The 18,402-nt window shown below is 47.4% G+C and overlaps 3 protein-coding genes across 3 annotated transcripts in view; 1 reads left to right on the forward strand and 2 right to left on the reverse strand.

Moving 5' to 3' along the window:
- LOC142189903 (uncharacterized) overlaps positions 1-18,402 on the forward strand; it is a 490,808-nt gene that overhangs the window by 236,453 nt on the left and 235,953 nt on the right. The gene's annotated exons all lie outside the window — the stretch shown is intronic.
- The window catches only part of LOC142189591 (uncharacterized), a 308,382-nt gene that overhangs the window by 4,539 nt on the left and 285,441 nt on the right, over positions 1-18,402 (reverse strand). The window lies entirely within an intron of this gene.
- LOC142189326 (gastrula zinc finger protein XlCGF66.1-like) lies at positions 1,786-2,881 on the reverse strand. The gene is made up of 3 exons (XM_075262140.1): positions 2,740-2,881; positions 2,188-2,609; positions 1,786-1,843 (listed from the first exon to the last, which is right to left on the reverse strand). The coding sequence occupies exons 1-3, from the start codon at positions 2,815-2,817 to the stop codon at positions 1,786-1,788; spliced, it is 558 nt and encodes a 185-aa protein (XP_075118241.1). The 5' UTR covers positions 2,818-2,881.

An 18,402-nucleotide genomic window follows, 5' to 3' on the forward strand; every position in this document is an offset into this window, starting at 1 on the left:
CAGAGTTGGTTGAGGGCTTATTTTTTGCGGGAAGACCTCTTCTTTTTATTGGCACCATTTTGGTTTTCATCTGACCATTTGATTACTTTTTATTGAACATTTTGTAAGGGAAAGGTGGTGAATAATCATTATTTTGTGCAGTTTTCTATGGGTTTTTTTTACGCCGTTCGGGTTAAATAATGTTTTAATTGTATTGTTCAGGTTATTACGGATGCGGCGATACCAAATATGTAATGTTTTTTTCTATTTTTCTTTATTTTACATAGTAAAACATTTTATATGGGGAAAAAGGGATTTTTGGAGCTTTATTTATTTCTAATTTATTTTAAACTTATTTAAACTTTTTTATTTTTACTTTTTTTTCACTTTTTTTTTCTGTCCCCATGGGAGATTGAAGCAGTGATTGGCTGATCACCGCTTCACTACATATACGCTGCAATACACGTGTTACACGTGTATTGCAGTGTAGAGGAAGCTGTCAGCCCGTGTGGACGCACAGGCTGACAGCTTCCTTTACGGCAGGATCAACTAGGTACGAGGAGGGGGTAAGTGATGGGGCAGACCCGGGGTCACTGATCAGACCCCGGGCTGCTCCCTACGAACACCGGCACCCCCCGAAACCGGCGCGGGGGGTGCCGATCGGCAACATAATACACTGAAACCCCGGAAGTGCCGGCGGTCATGTTGACCACCGGCATCTCAGGGGTTAACACCCGTGATCGGACCCGGTTCCGACTGCGGGTGTTACGGGGTATTGTCAGCCGTGTATTACGGCTGACACCCGCTGTGCATGGTGCGCATACAGGTTCTGTGTGCACACCATGCATCCGCAGTAATAGTACAGCGGTTTGCGGGAAGCCCTTCCCGGCAGTGCCGTACTATTACTGACGATGTCAGGAAGGGGTTAATCCGCATGAAGATGAAAGATGTCCTGACAGTAGATGCAGGTCTGTGAGAAGCCGGAGAAACATATTAGATGGCGGCTCAATGACACCACCCATGTATATAACCATCTAATACTGCTGGATACAACAAGACTGACCACAAGGACTTCACAGCCCGTCTACATATCATAGGGAATATCTCCATCTACCTGATCATCCTGTGGAAGAAGAGGACTGGGACATCTCTCCGGTGTTGTCCTCTCACTGGATCTACCTGTAGGAAACACAGACAGGGACTGAATTCATTCTGTACATACAAATAATGGAAGTCCATGTGTATATAGTCATGTGTATTACCTGCTGATGTGAGGGGCTGGTGGTCCTCCATCATCACCTCCTTGTACAGATCCTTGTGTCCTTCTAAATACTCCCACTCCTCCATGGAGAAATAGACAGCGACATCCTGACACCTTATAGGAACCTGACAACACAATGATACAGTCATCACCCCGACCCCTCCAGTTACTGTATAATGTCCCAGCATTCCCAGCAGTGTCACCTCTACAGTCAGCAGCTCCAGCATCTTGTTGGTGAGTTCTAGGATCTTCTGTCCATTGATCTGTTTCAAAGGGTGAGGTGGAGGCCCCGGAAATGGGCTCAGGGTTCCTCTCCATCCATCAAATACAAGTGTTTGACAGCGCCCACTAGAGGGCTTCTTCACTACTGTGTAATCCTGGATATGGGAAGACACATTAATAAATCTCACTACATACATGTCCAGAGTCCATCACCTCTCCAGTCCTATCATCTGTTATTACTATAGATAAGAATGATGTCATGATGACATCATCAGAATCTCTCACCTCTCCAGTAAGCTGGTAGATGATCTCTAGGGTGAGATTTAATGGACTTTCCGCCAGCTTTTTCTTGTTTCTTTCCATCCTTTGTGGAACTTGGACCTGATTGGAGAGAAGATGAGACAATGTAATAAATACATAAAATCCCAGGTGTACAGAATTAGCAAATTTCCCCATGGTGGGATTATTAAAAGATTATCTTATCTTATCTTACATATTAGATGGCGGCTCAATGACACCGCCCATGTATATAACCATCTAATACTGCTGGATACAACAAGACTGACCACAATGACTTCACAGCCCGTCTACACATCATAGGGAATATCTCCATCTACCTGATCATCCTGTGGAAGAAGAGGACTGGGACATCTCTCCGGTGTTGTCCTCTTACTGGATCTACCTGTAGGAAACACAGACAGGGACTGAATTCATTCTGTACATACAAATAATGGAAGTCCATGTGTATATAGTCCTGTCTATTACCTGCTGATGTGAGGGGCTGGTGGTCCTCCATCATCACCTCCTTGTACAGATCCTTGTGTCCCTCTAAATACTCCCACTCCTCCATGGAGAAATAGGCAGCGACATCCTGACACCTTATAGGAACCTGACAACACAATGATACAGTCATCACCCCGACCCCTCCAGTTACTGTATAATGTCCCAGCATTCCCAGCAGTGTCACCTCTCCAGTCAGCAGCTCCAGCATCTTGTTGGTGAGTTCTAGGATCTTCTGTCCATTGATCTTCTCCTGTATCAGGGAGTGAGGTGGAGACCCCGGGATTGGGCTCAGGGTTCCTCCATATCCTTCATACACAGGAGCCTGACAGCGCCCACTAGAGGTCTTCTTCACTACTGTGTAATCCTGGATATGGGGAGACACATCAATAAATCTCACTACATACATGTCCAGAGTCCATCACCTCTCCAGTCCTATCATCTGTTATTACTATAGATAAGAATGATGTAATGATGACATCATCAGAATCTCTCACCTCTCCAGTAAGCTGGTAGATGATCTCTAGGGTGAGATTTAATAGACTTTCCGCCATCTTGTTCCCGTCTCTTTCCATCCTTGATGGGACAATCAGGAATATTCTCTTCTATAGAAGATACTGAGAGGATTCTATATTGTAGGAACCTGAATGGAGAGAAGATGAGACAATGGAAATAAAATACAATAACTGGAGATAACAATGTGATAGTGATGAGATATTTGGGTGTAGATGATGTTTGGTCTCTTTGTAGACATTGGACATGAGGTGAATAGTTGGTCACTGGTTATATGATGTACAGACTGGAATCACCGCTACAACTAATGTCATTACAGTAATGTAGACAGGATATAAAGGGGTCAGTGGTGCTCGGGGGGATTTGACAAGTGTTTTTGGCTTTTTTAGCACTCATGTTCTGTGTGGCATAGATGCGTCTTTATAAAAACCAAAGTTTTGGGCCAAAGTAAGGCTGACAATAGAGTGGTATAAAGTGAAAGGGGTTTATAGGATGTTTTTATGGCCTATCATCATCATGCACTTCTAATACGGCAAGGTGAGGCAACAGCCTCAGTCGGCACTTGAGAGGGGGCGACTTTTTTTTTTTTACTTTTGTTTTTCTTAAACTAGCGCAGGATAAGGACACTCTGAAACAACCCAAGCAGTCCCTCTTCTGCGCTGGTTTAGACCTCAGCGTCTCAGCGCAGGTGGCGTCATCACACCTCCTACGCTGAGATGCAGATGTCTTATTGCTGGTTGAAGAGGCGGCGGCAGTGGGAGGAGCGGCGAGGTTGGTGAGTGACATACCTTTTTTTTTGTTTTATAATAGGCTGTTACCTGCTAGAGTATCATACCATATCATTACAATATAGGCCCAAAGCCTGTGCTAGCAGTACCATACAAGCACGAAGCCTGTGCTAGTAGTAACAGCCTGTATGGTACTGCTAGCACAGGCTTAGGGCCTATAGTTGATATCTCAGATCACATGATGTCTGGGACATTATTATACAGGCCCGAAGCCTGCTAGGTTTCAAGGGGTATTCCCACGTCGCATACTTACCCATCTTCGTTCCTCTAAAATCTTCTGTCTTCCGGCTTTGTCTCGTCATTGGTGGGCGGGGTCACATATGCAAAGCCAAGCGGCGAGATGCCGCCGGTCCTGCGTGCGCGCTCATACACCAGTCTAGCCTTCACAGACCCGACACCCTGCGGGTCTGTATTAGCATTGTGAAGGCTAGACTGGTGTATGAGCTTGCACGCAGGGCCGGCGGCATCTCGCCGCTTGGCTTTGCATATGTGACCCCGGAGCGGAACAGCATCGCTTCTGCCGCTGCTGGCTTCATGCAGGGCAGAAGCATAGCGATGTGCCTGTGCCGGCGTCTAACAGTCCCCAGCATCCGCCTATTACAGCGGATGCCGGGGAGTTAGATGCCGGCACAGGTGAAGCCAGCAACATCGCTATGCTTCTACCCTGCATGAACCCAGCAGCGGCAGAAGCGATGCTGTTATTCCGCTCCTCCGCCCCCCCCCCCCCTGCCCCGGAATAGCAGCATCACTTCTGCCGCTGCTGTCTTCATGCAGGGCAGAAGCATAGCGATGTTGCTGGCTTCACCTGTCCCCCAAAGGGTAAACTACCCCCCCCCCTCCAGGCTCGCTCCCATGTACTTAGCCCCTCCTCCCTCCCCCCTGAGAGCAGGCAGACACATCACTTGACTCAGATCAGGGCTGTGGCCACAAAAAAATGAATAAAGTGAGATAGTGGCCAAACAAAGAAGTTTTGCTGAAGCAATGTATTTAGGAAAAGTCTTACATTCACATTTACAAGCAGTATAGATAGGATCCTTGTGACGGGACAACCCCTTTAATATCAGATCCCAGAGAGGTGAGTAAAACTGTTTATTATGTTCCCTCACCTCCGAACAGTACTCGCTCATCTCTAAACTACATCACTCCCTCCCCCTACTCACATACAGTCCCATGTAACTACATCACTCCCTCCCCCTCCTCACATACAGTCCCATGTAACGACATCACTCCCTCCCCCTCCTCACACACAGTCCCATGTAACTACATCACTCCCTCCCCCTCCTCACATACAGTCCCATGTAACTACATCACTCCCTCCCCCTCCTCACATACAGTCCCATGTAACTACATCACTCCCTCCCCCTCCTCACACACAGTCCCATGTAACTACATCACTCCCTCCCCCTCCTCACACACAGTCCCATGTAACTACATCACTCCCTCCCCTTCCTCACACACAGTCCCATGTAAATACATCACTCTCTCCCCCTCCTCACACACAGTCCCATGTAACTACATCACTCCCTCCCCCTCCTCACATACAGTCCCATGTAAATACATCACTCCCCCTCCTCAAATACAGTACCATGTAACTACATTCTTCCCTCTCCCTCCTCACATAGTCCCATGTAACTACATCACTCCCTCCCCCCTTCTCACATACAGTCCCATGTAACTACATCACTCCCTCCTCACATGCAGTCCCATGTAACTACATCACTCCCTCCCCCCTCCTCACATACAGTCCCATGTAACTACATCACTCCCTCCTCACATACAGTCCCATGTAACTAAATCACTCCCTCTCCCTCCTCACATACAGTCCCATGTAACTACATCACTCCCTCCCCTCCTCACATACAGTCCCATGTAACTACATCACTCCCTCCCCTCCTCACATACAGTCCCATGTAATACATCACTCCCTCCCCCTCCTCACATACAGTCCCATGTAACTACATCACTCCCTCCCCTCCTCACATACAGTCCCATGTAACTACATCCCTCCCTCCCCCTCCTCACATACTGTCCCATGTAACTACATCCCTCCCTCCCCCTCCTCACATACAGTCCCATGTAACTACATCCCTCCTCCCCCTCCTCACACAGTCCCATATACATACCTCCCTCCCTCCCCCTCCTCACGTGCAGTCCCATGTAACTACATCACTCCCTCCCCCTCCTCACATACAGTCCCATGTAACTACATCACTCCCTCCCCCTCCTCACATACAGTCCCATGTAACTACATCACTCCCTCCCCCCTCCTCACATACAGTCCCATGTAAATACATCACTCCCTCCCCTCCTCACGCACAGTCCCATGTAAATACATCACTCTTGCCTCACATACAGTCCCATGTAAGTACATCACTCCCTCCTCACATGCAGTCCCATGTAACTACATCACTCCCTCCCCATCCTCACATACAGTCCCATGTAACTACATCAGTCCCTCCCCCTCCTCAAACACAGTCCCATGTAAATACATCACTCCCTCCCCCTCCTCACATACAGTCCCATGTAACTACATCACTCCCTCCCCCCTCCTCACATACAGTCCCATGTAAATACATCACTCCCTCCCCCTCCTCACATACAGTCCCATGAAAATACATCCCTCCCTCCCCCTCCTCACACACAGTCCCATGTAACTACATCCCTCCCCCCCTCACATACAGTCCCATGTAACTACATCACTCCCTCCCCCTCCTCACATACAGTCCCATGTAACTACATCACTCCCTCCCCCTCCTCACATACAGTCCCATGTAAGTACATCACTCCCTCCCCCTCCTCACATACAGTCCCATGTAAGTACATCACTCCCTCCCCCTCCTCACATACAGTCCCATGTAACTACATCACCCCCCCTCACATACAGTCCCATGTAACTACATCACTCCCTCCCCCCTCCTCACATACAGTCCCATGTAAGTACATCACTCCCTCCCCCTCCTCACATACAGTCCCATGTAAATACATCCCTCCCTCCCCTCCTCACATACAGTCCCATGTAACTACATCACTCCCTCCTCACATACAGTCCCATGTAACTGCATCACTCCCTCCCCCCTCCTAACATACAGTCCCATGTAACTGCATCACTCCCTCCCCCCTCCTCACGCACAGTCCCATGTAAATACATCACTCTTGCCTCACATACAGTCCCATGTAAGTACATCACTCCCTCGTCACATGCAGTCCCATGTAACTACATCACTCCCTCCTCACATACAGTCCCATGAAAATACATCCCTCCCTCCTCACACACAGTCCCATGTAAATACATCCCTCCCTCCCCCTCCTCACATACAGTCCCATGTAACTACATCACTCCCTCCCCCTCCTCACATACAGTCCCATGTAACTACATCACTCCCTCCCCCCTCCTCACATACAGTCCCATGTAACTACATTACTCCCCCCCTCCTCACATACAGTCCCATGTAACTACATCACTCTCTCCCCCTCCTCACATACAGTCCCATGTAACTACATCACTCCCTCCCCCTCCTCACATACAGTCCCATGTAAGTACATCACTCCCTCCCCCTCCTCACATACAGTCCCATGTAAGTACATCACTCCCTCCCCCTCCTCACATACAGTCCCATGTAACTACATCACCCCCCCTCACATACAGTCCCATGTAACTACATCACTCCCTCCCCCCTCCTCACATACAGTCCCATGTAAGTACATCACTCCCTCCCCCTCCTCACATACAGTCCCATGTAAATACATCCCTCCCTCCCCTCCTCACATACAGTCCCATGTAACTACATCACTCCCTCCCCCTCCTCACATACAGTCCCATGTAACTACATCCCTCCCTCCCCCTCCTAACATACAGTCCCATGTAACTGCATCACTCCCTCCCCCCTCCTCACGCACAGTCCCATGTAAATACATCACTCTTGCCTCACATACAGTCCCATGTAAGTACATCACTCCCTCGTCACATGCAGTCCCATGTAACTACATCACTCCCTCCTCACATACAGTCCCATGAAAATACATCCCTCCCTCCTCACACACAGTCCCATGTAAATACATCCCTCCCTCCCCCTCCTCACATACAGTCCCATGTAACTACATCACTCCCTCCCCCTCCTCACATACAGTCCCATGTAACTACATCACTCCCTCCCCCTCCTCACATACAGTCCCATGTAACTACATCACTCCCTCCCCCTCCTCACATACAGTCCCATGTAACTACATCACTCCCTCCCCCTCCTCACATACAGTCCCATGTAACTACATTACTCCCCCCCCTCCTCACATACAGTCCCATGTAACTACATCCCTCCCTCCCCCTCCTCACATACAGTCCCATGTAACTACATCACTCCCTCCCCCTCCTCACATACAGTCCCATGTAACTACATCACTCCCTCCCCCTCCTCACATACAGTCCCATGTAACTACATCACTCCCTCCCCCCTCCTCACATACAGTCCCATGTAACTACATCCCTCCCTCCCCCTCCTCACATACAGTCCCATGTAAGCCATTCCTCTTACCTCAGTCTCTCTCTTCAGCACAGTACACACACACACGATAGTTGCCATATCCTAGAGAGTTAAAACACTTCCGGTGACGTCATGACCATGTGATCAGCCTGTGGTGTGGGCGGAGCTATCCAGGCCAGTGCCGGGTTACACAGGAGGAGAAGGCTGCGGGGGATGGAGGCCGGAAGGGAAGATGGAGGGAGAAGCTGCGAGAACCAACTCCAATATAGACTGGTCAGTACTGAGGTGACTAGAATGGAGCTGCTTAGAGGAGCTGCCGCCAGACACTGCCATCTATTCCCCTCAGTACAGGAGCAGCGAGAGGGAAGTGTCTATAGGGGGCGCCAGAACTGGCCAAGAGAGACATTGTATATGTGTATGGTATCAATAGGAATATAGGAGGTACACATTCCTGCTCATGTATACATATGGCACTGATATATACATAGATATACCTCTATATATTACATATGGCACTGATATATACATAGATATACCTGTATATATTACATATGGCACTGATATATACATAGATATACCTCTATATATTACATATGGCACTGATATATACATACATAGATATACCTCTATATATTACATATGGCACTGATATATACATACACATAGATATACCTATATATATTACATATGGCACTGATATATACATAGATATACCTGTATATACTACATATGGCGCTGATATATATATACATAGATATACCTGTATATATTACATATGGCACTGATATATACATAGATATACCTGTATATATTACATATGGCGCTGATATATACATATATACATAGATATACCTGTATATATTACATATGGCACTGATATATACATAGATATACCTGTATATATTACATATGGCACTGATATATACCTACATACACATAGATATACCTGTATATATTACATATGGCACTGATATATACATAGATATACCTGTATATATTACATATGGCACTGATATATACATAGATATACCTGTATATATTACATATGGCACTGATATATACATAGATATACCTGTATATATTACATATGGCACTGATATATACAGGTAGTCCTCGACTTACGACGTTGATCCGTTCCTGCGCGGCGGCGTAAACCGAATTTCGACGTAAGTCGGAACCTACCATACCGACGCCGCGTAGGAACGGATCAACCTCCCCCCCCCCCTTTAAAACTTACCGTACGGTGCAGGGTGGGCGGGCGGGCATTCAGGCCTCCTCTTCCTCCGATGTTCCGTCCTCCTCCAGCGCTCGCAAGCTGATAATGGCCTGGGCGCATGCGCAGTAGCCGTAATAGAAGCATCATGATACTGCGCATGTGCCCTGGCCATTATCAGCTTGCGAGCGCCGGAGGAGGACGGAACATCGGAGAAAGAGGAGGCCTGAATGCCCGACCGTCCGCCCACCCTGCACCGTACGGTAAGTTTCACATTCTGTTTCAGGGTTTTATTTTACAAGCTCACTTGTAACAGCAAGCTGCCAGCATTGATTTTCCGCAGGCTAGTCCTTGCTAGCTGGGAGTGCTGGCAGTTTTCTGTTACAAGGGAGCTGTCGTAACGACGAAACGTCGTAAGCCGAGACCGTCGGAACCCGAGGACTAACTGTACATAGATATACCTGTATATATTACATATAGTGCATACATATATAGGACAATAGTGCTGATACAAGATACCAAACTATCAGCTGTCAGCAGGAGATCTCACCACCTACCAAAGGAACTGTCACATGTTATCTTGATAGCTGCCCATGTCCCCACCTCTGCAAAAATGTTTTCTGCTTGTTATATCCACATGCTGTGCCCCCTCCTTATGTCCTCCAACCACGGTCGGGCCGTATTATCAACAATACTCCACACAGAGCTAAATGATCCTGCAGTGTGTCTGTGTTTCTTTCTTTTTAGTTGCTCTGATTCCTAGGATTTCTCTATCTGCCATGAGCTTGTATGTGTTTCTCTCTTGTTATATACTACTGTACCATCTATGAAACTGTATCACTGAAATTTCCCCATTGTGGGACTATTAAAGGATTATCTTATCTTATATGGCACTGATATATACATACATATACATAGATATACCTGTATATATTACATATGGCACTGATATATACACTCACCGGCCACTTTATTAGGTACACCTGTCCAACTGCTCGTTAACACTTAATTTCTAATCAGCCAATCACATGGCGGCAACTCAGTGCATTTAGGCATGTAGACATGGTCAAGACAATCTCCTGCAGTTCAAACCGAGCATCAGTATGGGGAAGAAAGGTGATTTGAGTGCCTTTGAACGTGGCATGGTTGTTGGTGCCAGAAGGGCTGGTCTGAGTATTTCAGAAACTGCTGATCTACTGGGATTTTCACGCACAACCATCTCTAGGGTTTACAGAGAATGGTCCGAAAAAGAAAAAACATCCAGTGAGCGGCAGTTCTGTGGGCGGAAATGCGTTGTTGATGCCAGAGGTCAGGGGAGAATGGCCAGACTGGTTCGAGCTGATAGAAAGGCAACAGTGACTCAAATAGCCACCCGTTACAACCAAGGTAGCCAGAAGAGCATCTCTGAACGCCGCACAGTACGTCGCACTTTGAGGCTACAGATGGGCTACAGCAGCAGAAGACCACACCGGGTGCCACTCCTTTCAGCTAAGAACAGGAAACTGAGGCTACAATTTGCACAAGCTCATCGAAATTGGACAATTGAAGATTGGAAAAACGTTGCCTGGTCTGATGAGTCTCGATTTCTGCTGCGACATTCGGATGGTAGGATCAGAATTTGGCGTCGACAACATGAAAGCATGGATCCATCCTGCCTTGTATCGGTAATGGTTCAGGCTGGTGGTGGTGGTGTCATGGTGTGGGGAATATTTTCTTGGCACTCTTTGGGCCCCTTGGTACCAATTGAGCATCGTTGCAACGCCAAAGCCTACCTGAGTATTGTTGCTGACCATGTCCATCCCTTTATGACCACAATGTACCCAACATCTGATGGCTACTTTCAGCAGGATAATGCAATGCCATGTCATAAAGCTGGAATCATCTCAGACTGGTTTCTTGAACATGACAATGAGTTCACTGTACTCCAATGGCCTCCACAGTCACCAGATCTCAATCCAATAGAGGAGCATCTTTGGGATGTGGTGGAACGGAGATTCGCATCATGGATGTGCAGCCGACAAATCTGCGGCAACTGTGTGATGCCATCATGTCAATATGGACCAAAATCTCTGAGGAATGCTTCCAGCACCTTGTTGTATCTATGCCACGAAGAATTGAGGCAGTTCTGAAGGCAAAAGGGGGTCCAACCCGTTACTAGCATGGTGTACCTAATAAAGTGGCCGGTGAGTGTAGATATACCTGTATATATTAAATATGGCACTGATATATACATAGATATACCTGTATATATTACATATGGCACTGATATATACATAGATATACCTGTATATATTACATATGGCACTGATATATACATACATAGATATACCTGTTGTGAAGGGTTAAATGAAATAGAACCATGTGCTGTGGAAACTATGTGTGAAGGACGTTAAGCTATAGAAAGGTCCACAAATATTGGTGTAAGCTGTTTCAACTTAAAGAAAATACAGGTGAAAGGTGAAACTCTTAGTATGACCAGATAAGAGAAGGGCTGGACTGTTTGCTCAAAAACTATAAAAACCCACTGTATCTTACAAATAAATGAAACACTTTGAATCACTGACAGCTGCGTCTGTGTTGTGTTTCCCTTGAGCTCAAGAATAACCCTCTTGCTTGAATTTGGCTTACGACAGCATACTTCAGGGGTGTTTAGCCCCAACACTGTATATATTACATGTGGCACTAATATATAGATATACCTGTATATATTACATATGGCACTGATATATACATAGATATACCTGTATATATTACATATGGCACTAATATATAGATATACCTGTATATATTACATGTGGCACTAATATATAGATATACCTGTATATATTACATATGGCACTGATATATACATAGATATACCTATATATATTACATATGGCACTGATATATACATAGATATACCTGTATATATTACATATGGCACTGATATATACATATATACATAGATATACCTGTATATATTACATATGGCACTGATATATACATATACATAGATATACCTGTATATATTACATATGGCACTGATACCACCGCACCACAGACCATATCTACACCCTGCACAGCCTCATCAAGACACACGTCCACAACACCAGAAGAGGCAAGATATTCACCTGCTTCGTAGACTTTAAGAAGGCGTTTGACTCAATATGGCACCCAGGCCTACTCCTAAAACTCCTAGAGAGTGGAATAGGAGGAAGAACGTACAACGTCATCAAGAGCTCCTACACCGGAAACCAGTGCAGTGTGAAGGTGAATGGGAAAAGGACAGCATACTTCCAACAGGCCCGAGGGGTCAGACAAGGCTGTAGCCTGAGCCCAACGCTCTTCAACATCTATATCAATGAACTGGCTACATCCCTGGAGGCCTCACCAACCCCAGGCCTCACCCTGAACGACCGGGAGGTGAAGTTCCTGCTATACGCCGACGACCTCCTACTCCTGGCCCCCACCGAGAAAGACCTCTAAGAAAGCCTATCAGTGCTGGAAAAATTCAGCACCACATGGGCCCTACCCATCAACCAGAAGAAGACCAAAGTCATGGTATTTCAGAAGAAGGGCCACAATAAAGCCCCCACCCCACAATTCACACTGAACGGCTCCACACTGGAGAAAACCAACAGCTACACCTACCTGGGGCTGGAGCTGAAAGTAATTATATAGACCTATATAATAGAAACCCCCATAAATCACCCCATTTTCAAAACTGCACCCCTCAAATTAGTCAAACCCTTTAAGTATTTCATAAGAATAAAAATAATATGGAGGTGAAATTTAGACATTTCATTTTTTTTTTCACTAATACATTCATTTAAACCTAAAATTAACACATTCACAAAGGGTTAAATGAGAAAATGCATCTCAGATTTTGTTATGCAATTTCTCCCGTACACAGAAATCCCCCACATGGGGGTGTAAACTGATTTTTGGGTGCACGGCAGCACATGGAAGGGAAGGAGTGACACAGGGTGTTTAAACAGCAGATTTTGCTGGAATAGTTTTCAGGCACCATGTCTTATTTGCAGTGCCCGAACAATGGAAACCCCCCAAAAGTGACCCCATTTTAGATCTACACCCCTCACAGAATTCATAAAGGGGTATAGCGAGCATTTAGACCCTACAGCTGTTTCACAGATTTTACTAACATTGGGATGTGTAAATGAAAAATTACTAAAATGTCACTTTATCCCCAAAGTTTTCATTTTCAAAAGGGGTTAAAGAAAGATTATGAATGATAATCTGTTTTCCCTTAGCCCAAACAGCAGCACAACTGGGGTATTCCTGCCCCTATGAGCTGTTAGGACAGGTGGAATTTTTAATTACCTAACAGCTTTTGATCCCTATAAGAGGCCGGAAGACCTGCTCCTCCCTTGTGTTAGTAACAAGTATGATATACAAAGCGTAATTTATAAAGGTGATACACACACATATACACAACATATCTGTACAATAGCACCTCCTAGGGAGGGAGCCTTGTGCTGCTGTTTGGGCTAAGGGAAAACAGATTATCATTCATAATCTTTCTTTCCCCCTACGCCCAACAGCAGCACAACTGGGGATTTAGCAAGTATTGTTTCCCCTAGGGCGGGTTATCCTGGCAGGCAGATGCCAAGACGGAGTGCCCAAATGCTGTAGCATCGGCCGTACGCCAGTCCAATCTGTAATGTTTGGCAAAAGTCAGCTGTGAGCTCCAAGAAGCTGCAGCACATATCTGCTCTAGAGAAAGGAACCGTGTCTCTGCCCATGAGGTCGCCACTGCTCAGGTGGCATGGGCTCGTAGGAAATCTGGAACAGGAAGATTCTGGGCCCGAAGGGAACCGCTGATAGCTTCTCTGATCCATCTAGACAGGGTTACCTTGGATGCTTTAGCGCCTCTATTGTGGCCAAACACATTAACTAGAAGATTCTCTGATCTTCGGAACGGTGCTGTACGGTCTAGGTAGATACGTAGTGCTCTTACCAGATCCAGTGTGTGTAGCTTCTCCTCCTGCTCCGTAGCAGGAGAGGGAAAGAAACCCGGTAGGGTGATCACTTGATTGGTGTTCTGAAATGTTGGTACCTTTGGCAAAAATCCCGGAACGAACCTTAGCTGTACCCTGTCAGGGAAGAAGGTTATGAAAGGTTCGGAGGCTGCTAGAGCCTGCAATTCGCCAACCCTCTTGGCAGAGGTTATTGCCAGCAGGAAAGTCACCTTAAATGACAGGCACTTCCAGTCCACTTCAGATAATGGTTCAAAGGGGGGCGCACATAGCCCTTGTAGAACCATGGCCAGGGGGCCGTACCTGGGGGCGGAGCCTGGCAGCCCCCCTAAGGAACTGTTTGACAAGAGGATCTTGTGATAACCGTGTCTCCAGGAGAGCAGATAGAGCTGACACTTGAACCTTGAGGGTGGCAGGTGCTAGTCCTCTCTCCAGGCCGTTCTGTAAGAACTCTAGGACTGCATCTCTGTCTGGATCGCGGTGGCTGCCTGTACACCAATCTCGGAGTATCCGGGCGATCCTTTGGTAGCTCTGATTGGTTGCTTCTGCTCTTGAATGGGTTAAGGTACTTAGCACTCCCTGGGACAATCCTCTGCCTGCGCGTATGGCAGTGAGGTTGAATTTGTCTAGGCCCAGGCACGGCCGACTGTTCAGTGACACCAGGTTCCTGACTGGTGGAAGCCTCCAGTAGTTCCCCCGACTCATAAGGATAAGGTCGGTGAACCATGCCCTTTTTGGCCAGAACGGCATGATCACTATTGCCGAAGTCTGGTCCTGCCTGAGTTTCGCCAATACCTTTCGGATCATCGGGATGGGAGGGAAAACGTATGCCAGTTCGAACCTCCATGGTATTGACAGGGCATCCACAGCCAAAGGGTTGTCTTCCCGGTACAGGGCGCAAAACCTTTCTACTTTGGCATTGTGTTGGGTGGCCATCAGATCCACCTCGGGGAGACCCCACCTCGTGGTCAGGTAGTGGAAGATGTCCTGATTCAAGGACCATTCTCCTGCGGTCGGCTGGCCTCTGCTGAGTTGATCCGCTAGGATGTTCAGGCGGCCCTGGATATGTACTGCGGCCAGCTGGGAGAGGTTCCGTTCTGCCCAGGAGAAGATCAGGTTGGTGACTTGCAGGAGTGAGGGGGACCTGGTTCCTCCCTGCTTGTTGATATAATGGACTGTCGTCAGATTGTCTGATCTTACTTTGACCGCTTTCCCTCGTAGAAGTGGTGCAAATGACAGAAGGGCTCGATGAACTGCGGTAAGCTCGCGCCAGTTGGATGAGTGCATCCTCTCCTGCTGATTCCATGTACCTTGAACCGGGGTCTCCCCCAGATGAGCTCCCCAGCCTGTGAAGGAGGCATCTGTCGTCAACAGGGTCCAGGTGGGCTGGACCGAGGACATCCCATCTCGCAGATGGGTCCACCAGGGCAAGGTTTGCCGGGTGCTGATGGTTAACTGGATTGGCTTCTGTAAACCTGAAGGACTGTGATTCCAGACTCTCAAGATCTCGTTCTGTAGAGGGCGCATGTGCCATAGGGCCCAAGGAACTGCATCTAGGGTAGCAGACATCAATCCAAGGACCTTCATAGCCGTCCTGATGGTGACCTTCCGTGTAGAAGACAAATGATGTGCTGCCCGAGCAATTTTCCTTTTGCGAGGAGAGGGTAGAGAGACCGTCATGTTGAGAGAGTCTAGAATAAGTCCCAGGAACTAAACTTGAGTTGATGGCACCACCACTGACTTCTGCCAGTTTACCAGCCACCCCAGCTTGTCTAGTAGAGCTACGACGGTCTGCACCTGCGTGGTAAGAACCTCCTTTGAATGAGCCTTCAGAAGCCAGTCGTAATGTGGGGGAATTAGAAGGGGGCATTCTTACGCCCACGAGATGAGCCCCGATCTCTTCCTCTGCCGGATCGCTGCTGGCCTCTGGTTCCTCTCCTGGTGGCGCCTCTTCCTCAAAAGGAGGAACTCCGACCTTCAAGAGGCTGTGACAGATTCTTGCCTTTGGAGTTGGCCAATCCTTCCATAATGTGGTTGAGCTCCCTCCCGAACAGCCGTCCGGGCTCAAAGGGGAGACAACACAAGCTGTTTTTGGAGGTAAGATCAGCCTTCCAGGGCTTCAGCCACAGGGGTCGGCGAGCCACAGTATCCAGCTTTCCACCCCCCCACCCCCCCCCCGACCATGTCCACCAAACCTTAATCAACGAAGCACAGCTTTCCAGGGTAAATGAATGACCGAGGAGGTTCTCCAGTTGATGTGCTTGTAACTGGAGCGACAAGCACTGAATGGTGGTCTAGGGGGACCTTAAATAGGCCAGGGGGTGGGGTTTGTCCGGAGCAATGCCCAAAGGGGGCGGGGTCTGCAAAGGCAGGCAATATGAATCTAAAAAGAGAGGCGGGGAGCAGGGGGGTCCAACTCAGGCCTGGGATCCCCAAGACAGGGAGCCCCCCCCCCCCCCCCGAATCTCCACGGCAAATGCTCGCGTCTAGGGGTTTCTTTCTATGTCCGCCGCGAGACCGCGCACTGCGCAAGCGCTGCGGACCAGTTAGCCGGCGGACCCGAGGAACCTGAGATAGGTTCCTAGGTCTAAAGTTCCTGCGCATGGGGAAGCCCCGGACCCGGCGCGACAGATACAGAAGCGCACATGAAGCGGCAGGTTCCCCCGCCGGGAAGAAGAAGAAACCTCCTAATGAAAAGAAAAAAAATGAAGGTCTTCCGCTGTCAGGTAAGGAAGGGGGAGAGCAGTGGACCCCTATGAGAGGTCAGAACACCTGCTCCCCCCTGACCACCTGTCCTGTCCCACAGGACAGAAAATAACACAAGGGAGGAGCAGGTCTTCCGGCCTCTTATAGGGGTCAAAAGCTGTTAGGTAATTAAAAATTCCACCTGTCCTAACAGCTCATAGGGGCAGAAATACCCCAGTTGTGCTGCTGTTGGGCGTAGGGGGAAAGGAGTGAAAGCCCCCCATAGTTTGTTAAACAATTTCTCCTGAACACGTTAATACCCCATATGTGGCCATAATCTGTTGTATGGGAACATGGCGGGGCTTGGAATGGAAAGAGCGCTATTTGGCTTTTGGATGGCAGATTTTGCTGGAATAATTTTTAGGTGCCATGTCGCATTAGCAGAGCCCCTAGAGAACCAATACAGTGGAAACCCCCCCAAAGTGACCCCATTTTGGAAACTACACCCCCCACAGAACATATGAAAGGGTAGAGTGAGCATTTTGACCCTACAGCTGTTTCACAGATTTTATTAACATTGGGTCATGAAAATGAAAAATTACTTTTTTTTTCCAATAAACTGTCAATTTAGCCCCAAATTTTTCATTTTCACAAGAGGATAAAGGAGAAAAAGCTCCCTAAAGTTCGTTACACAATTTCTTCTGAACACAGAAATGCCCCACATGTGGCCATAATCTGCTGTATGGGAACATGGCGGGGCGCAGAATGGAAAGAGCGCTATTTGGCTTTTGAAGGGCAGATTTTGCTGGAATATTTTTCAGGTGTCATGTCGCATTTGCAGAGCCCCTAAAGTACCAATAAAGTGGAAACCCCCTAAAAGTGACCCCATTTTGGAAACTACACCCCTCATAGAATTTATCTAGGGGTATCTGGTGAGCATTTTGGCCTCACAGCTGATTCACAGATTTTATTAACAATGGGACGTAAAAATGAAAAATTACTTTTTTTTTCCAATTAATTGTCCATTTAGTGCCATATTTTTAATTTTGCAAGTAGTTAAAGAATTAAAAGCCCCCCACAGTTTGTTACACAATTTCTCCTGAACACGGCAATACCCCATATGTGGCCATAATCTGCTGTATGGGTACATGGTGGGACTCAGAATGGGAAGAGCGCTATTTGGCTTTTGGAAAGCAGATGTTGCTGGAATAGTTCTCAGGTGCCATGTCGCATTAGCTGAGCCCCTAAAGTATCAATACAATGGAAACCCCTCAAAAGTGACCCCATTTTAAAGGGGCCACACGGTGGCTCAGTGGTTAGCACTGCAGCCTTGCAGCACTGGAGTCCTGGTGTTCAAATCCCGCCAAGGGCATAAAACCATCTGCAAGGAGTTTGTATGTTCTCCCCGTGTTTGCATGGATTTCCATCCCATATTCCAAAAAAGACATAATGATAGGGAAAAATGTACATTGTGAGCTCTATGTGGGGCTCACAATCTACATTTAAA

This window comes from Leptodactylus fuscus, chromosome 1, assembly GCF_031893055.1.
Source record: "Leptodactylus fuscus isolate aLepFus1 chromosome 1, aLepFus1.hap2, whole genome shotgun sequence".
Classification (NCBI taxonomy): domain Eukaryota; kingdom Metazoa; phylum Chordata; class Amphibia; order Anura; family Leptodactylidae; genus Leptodactylus; species Leptodactylus fuscus.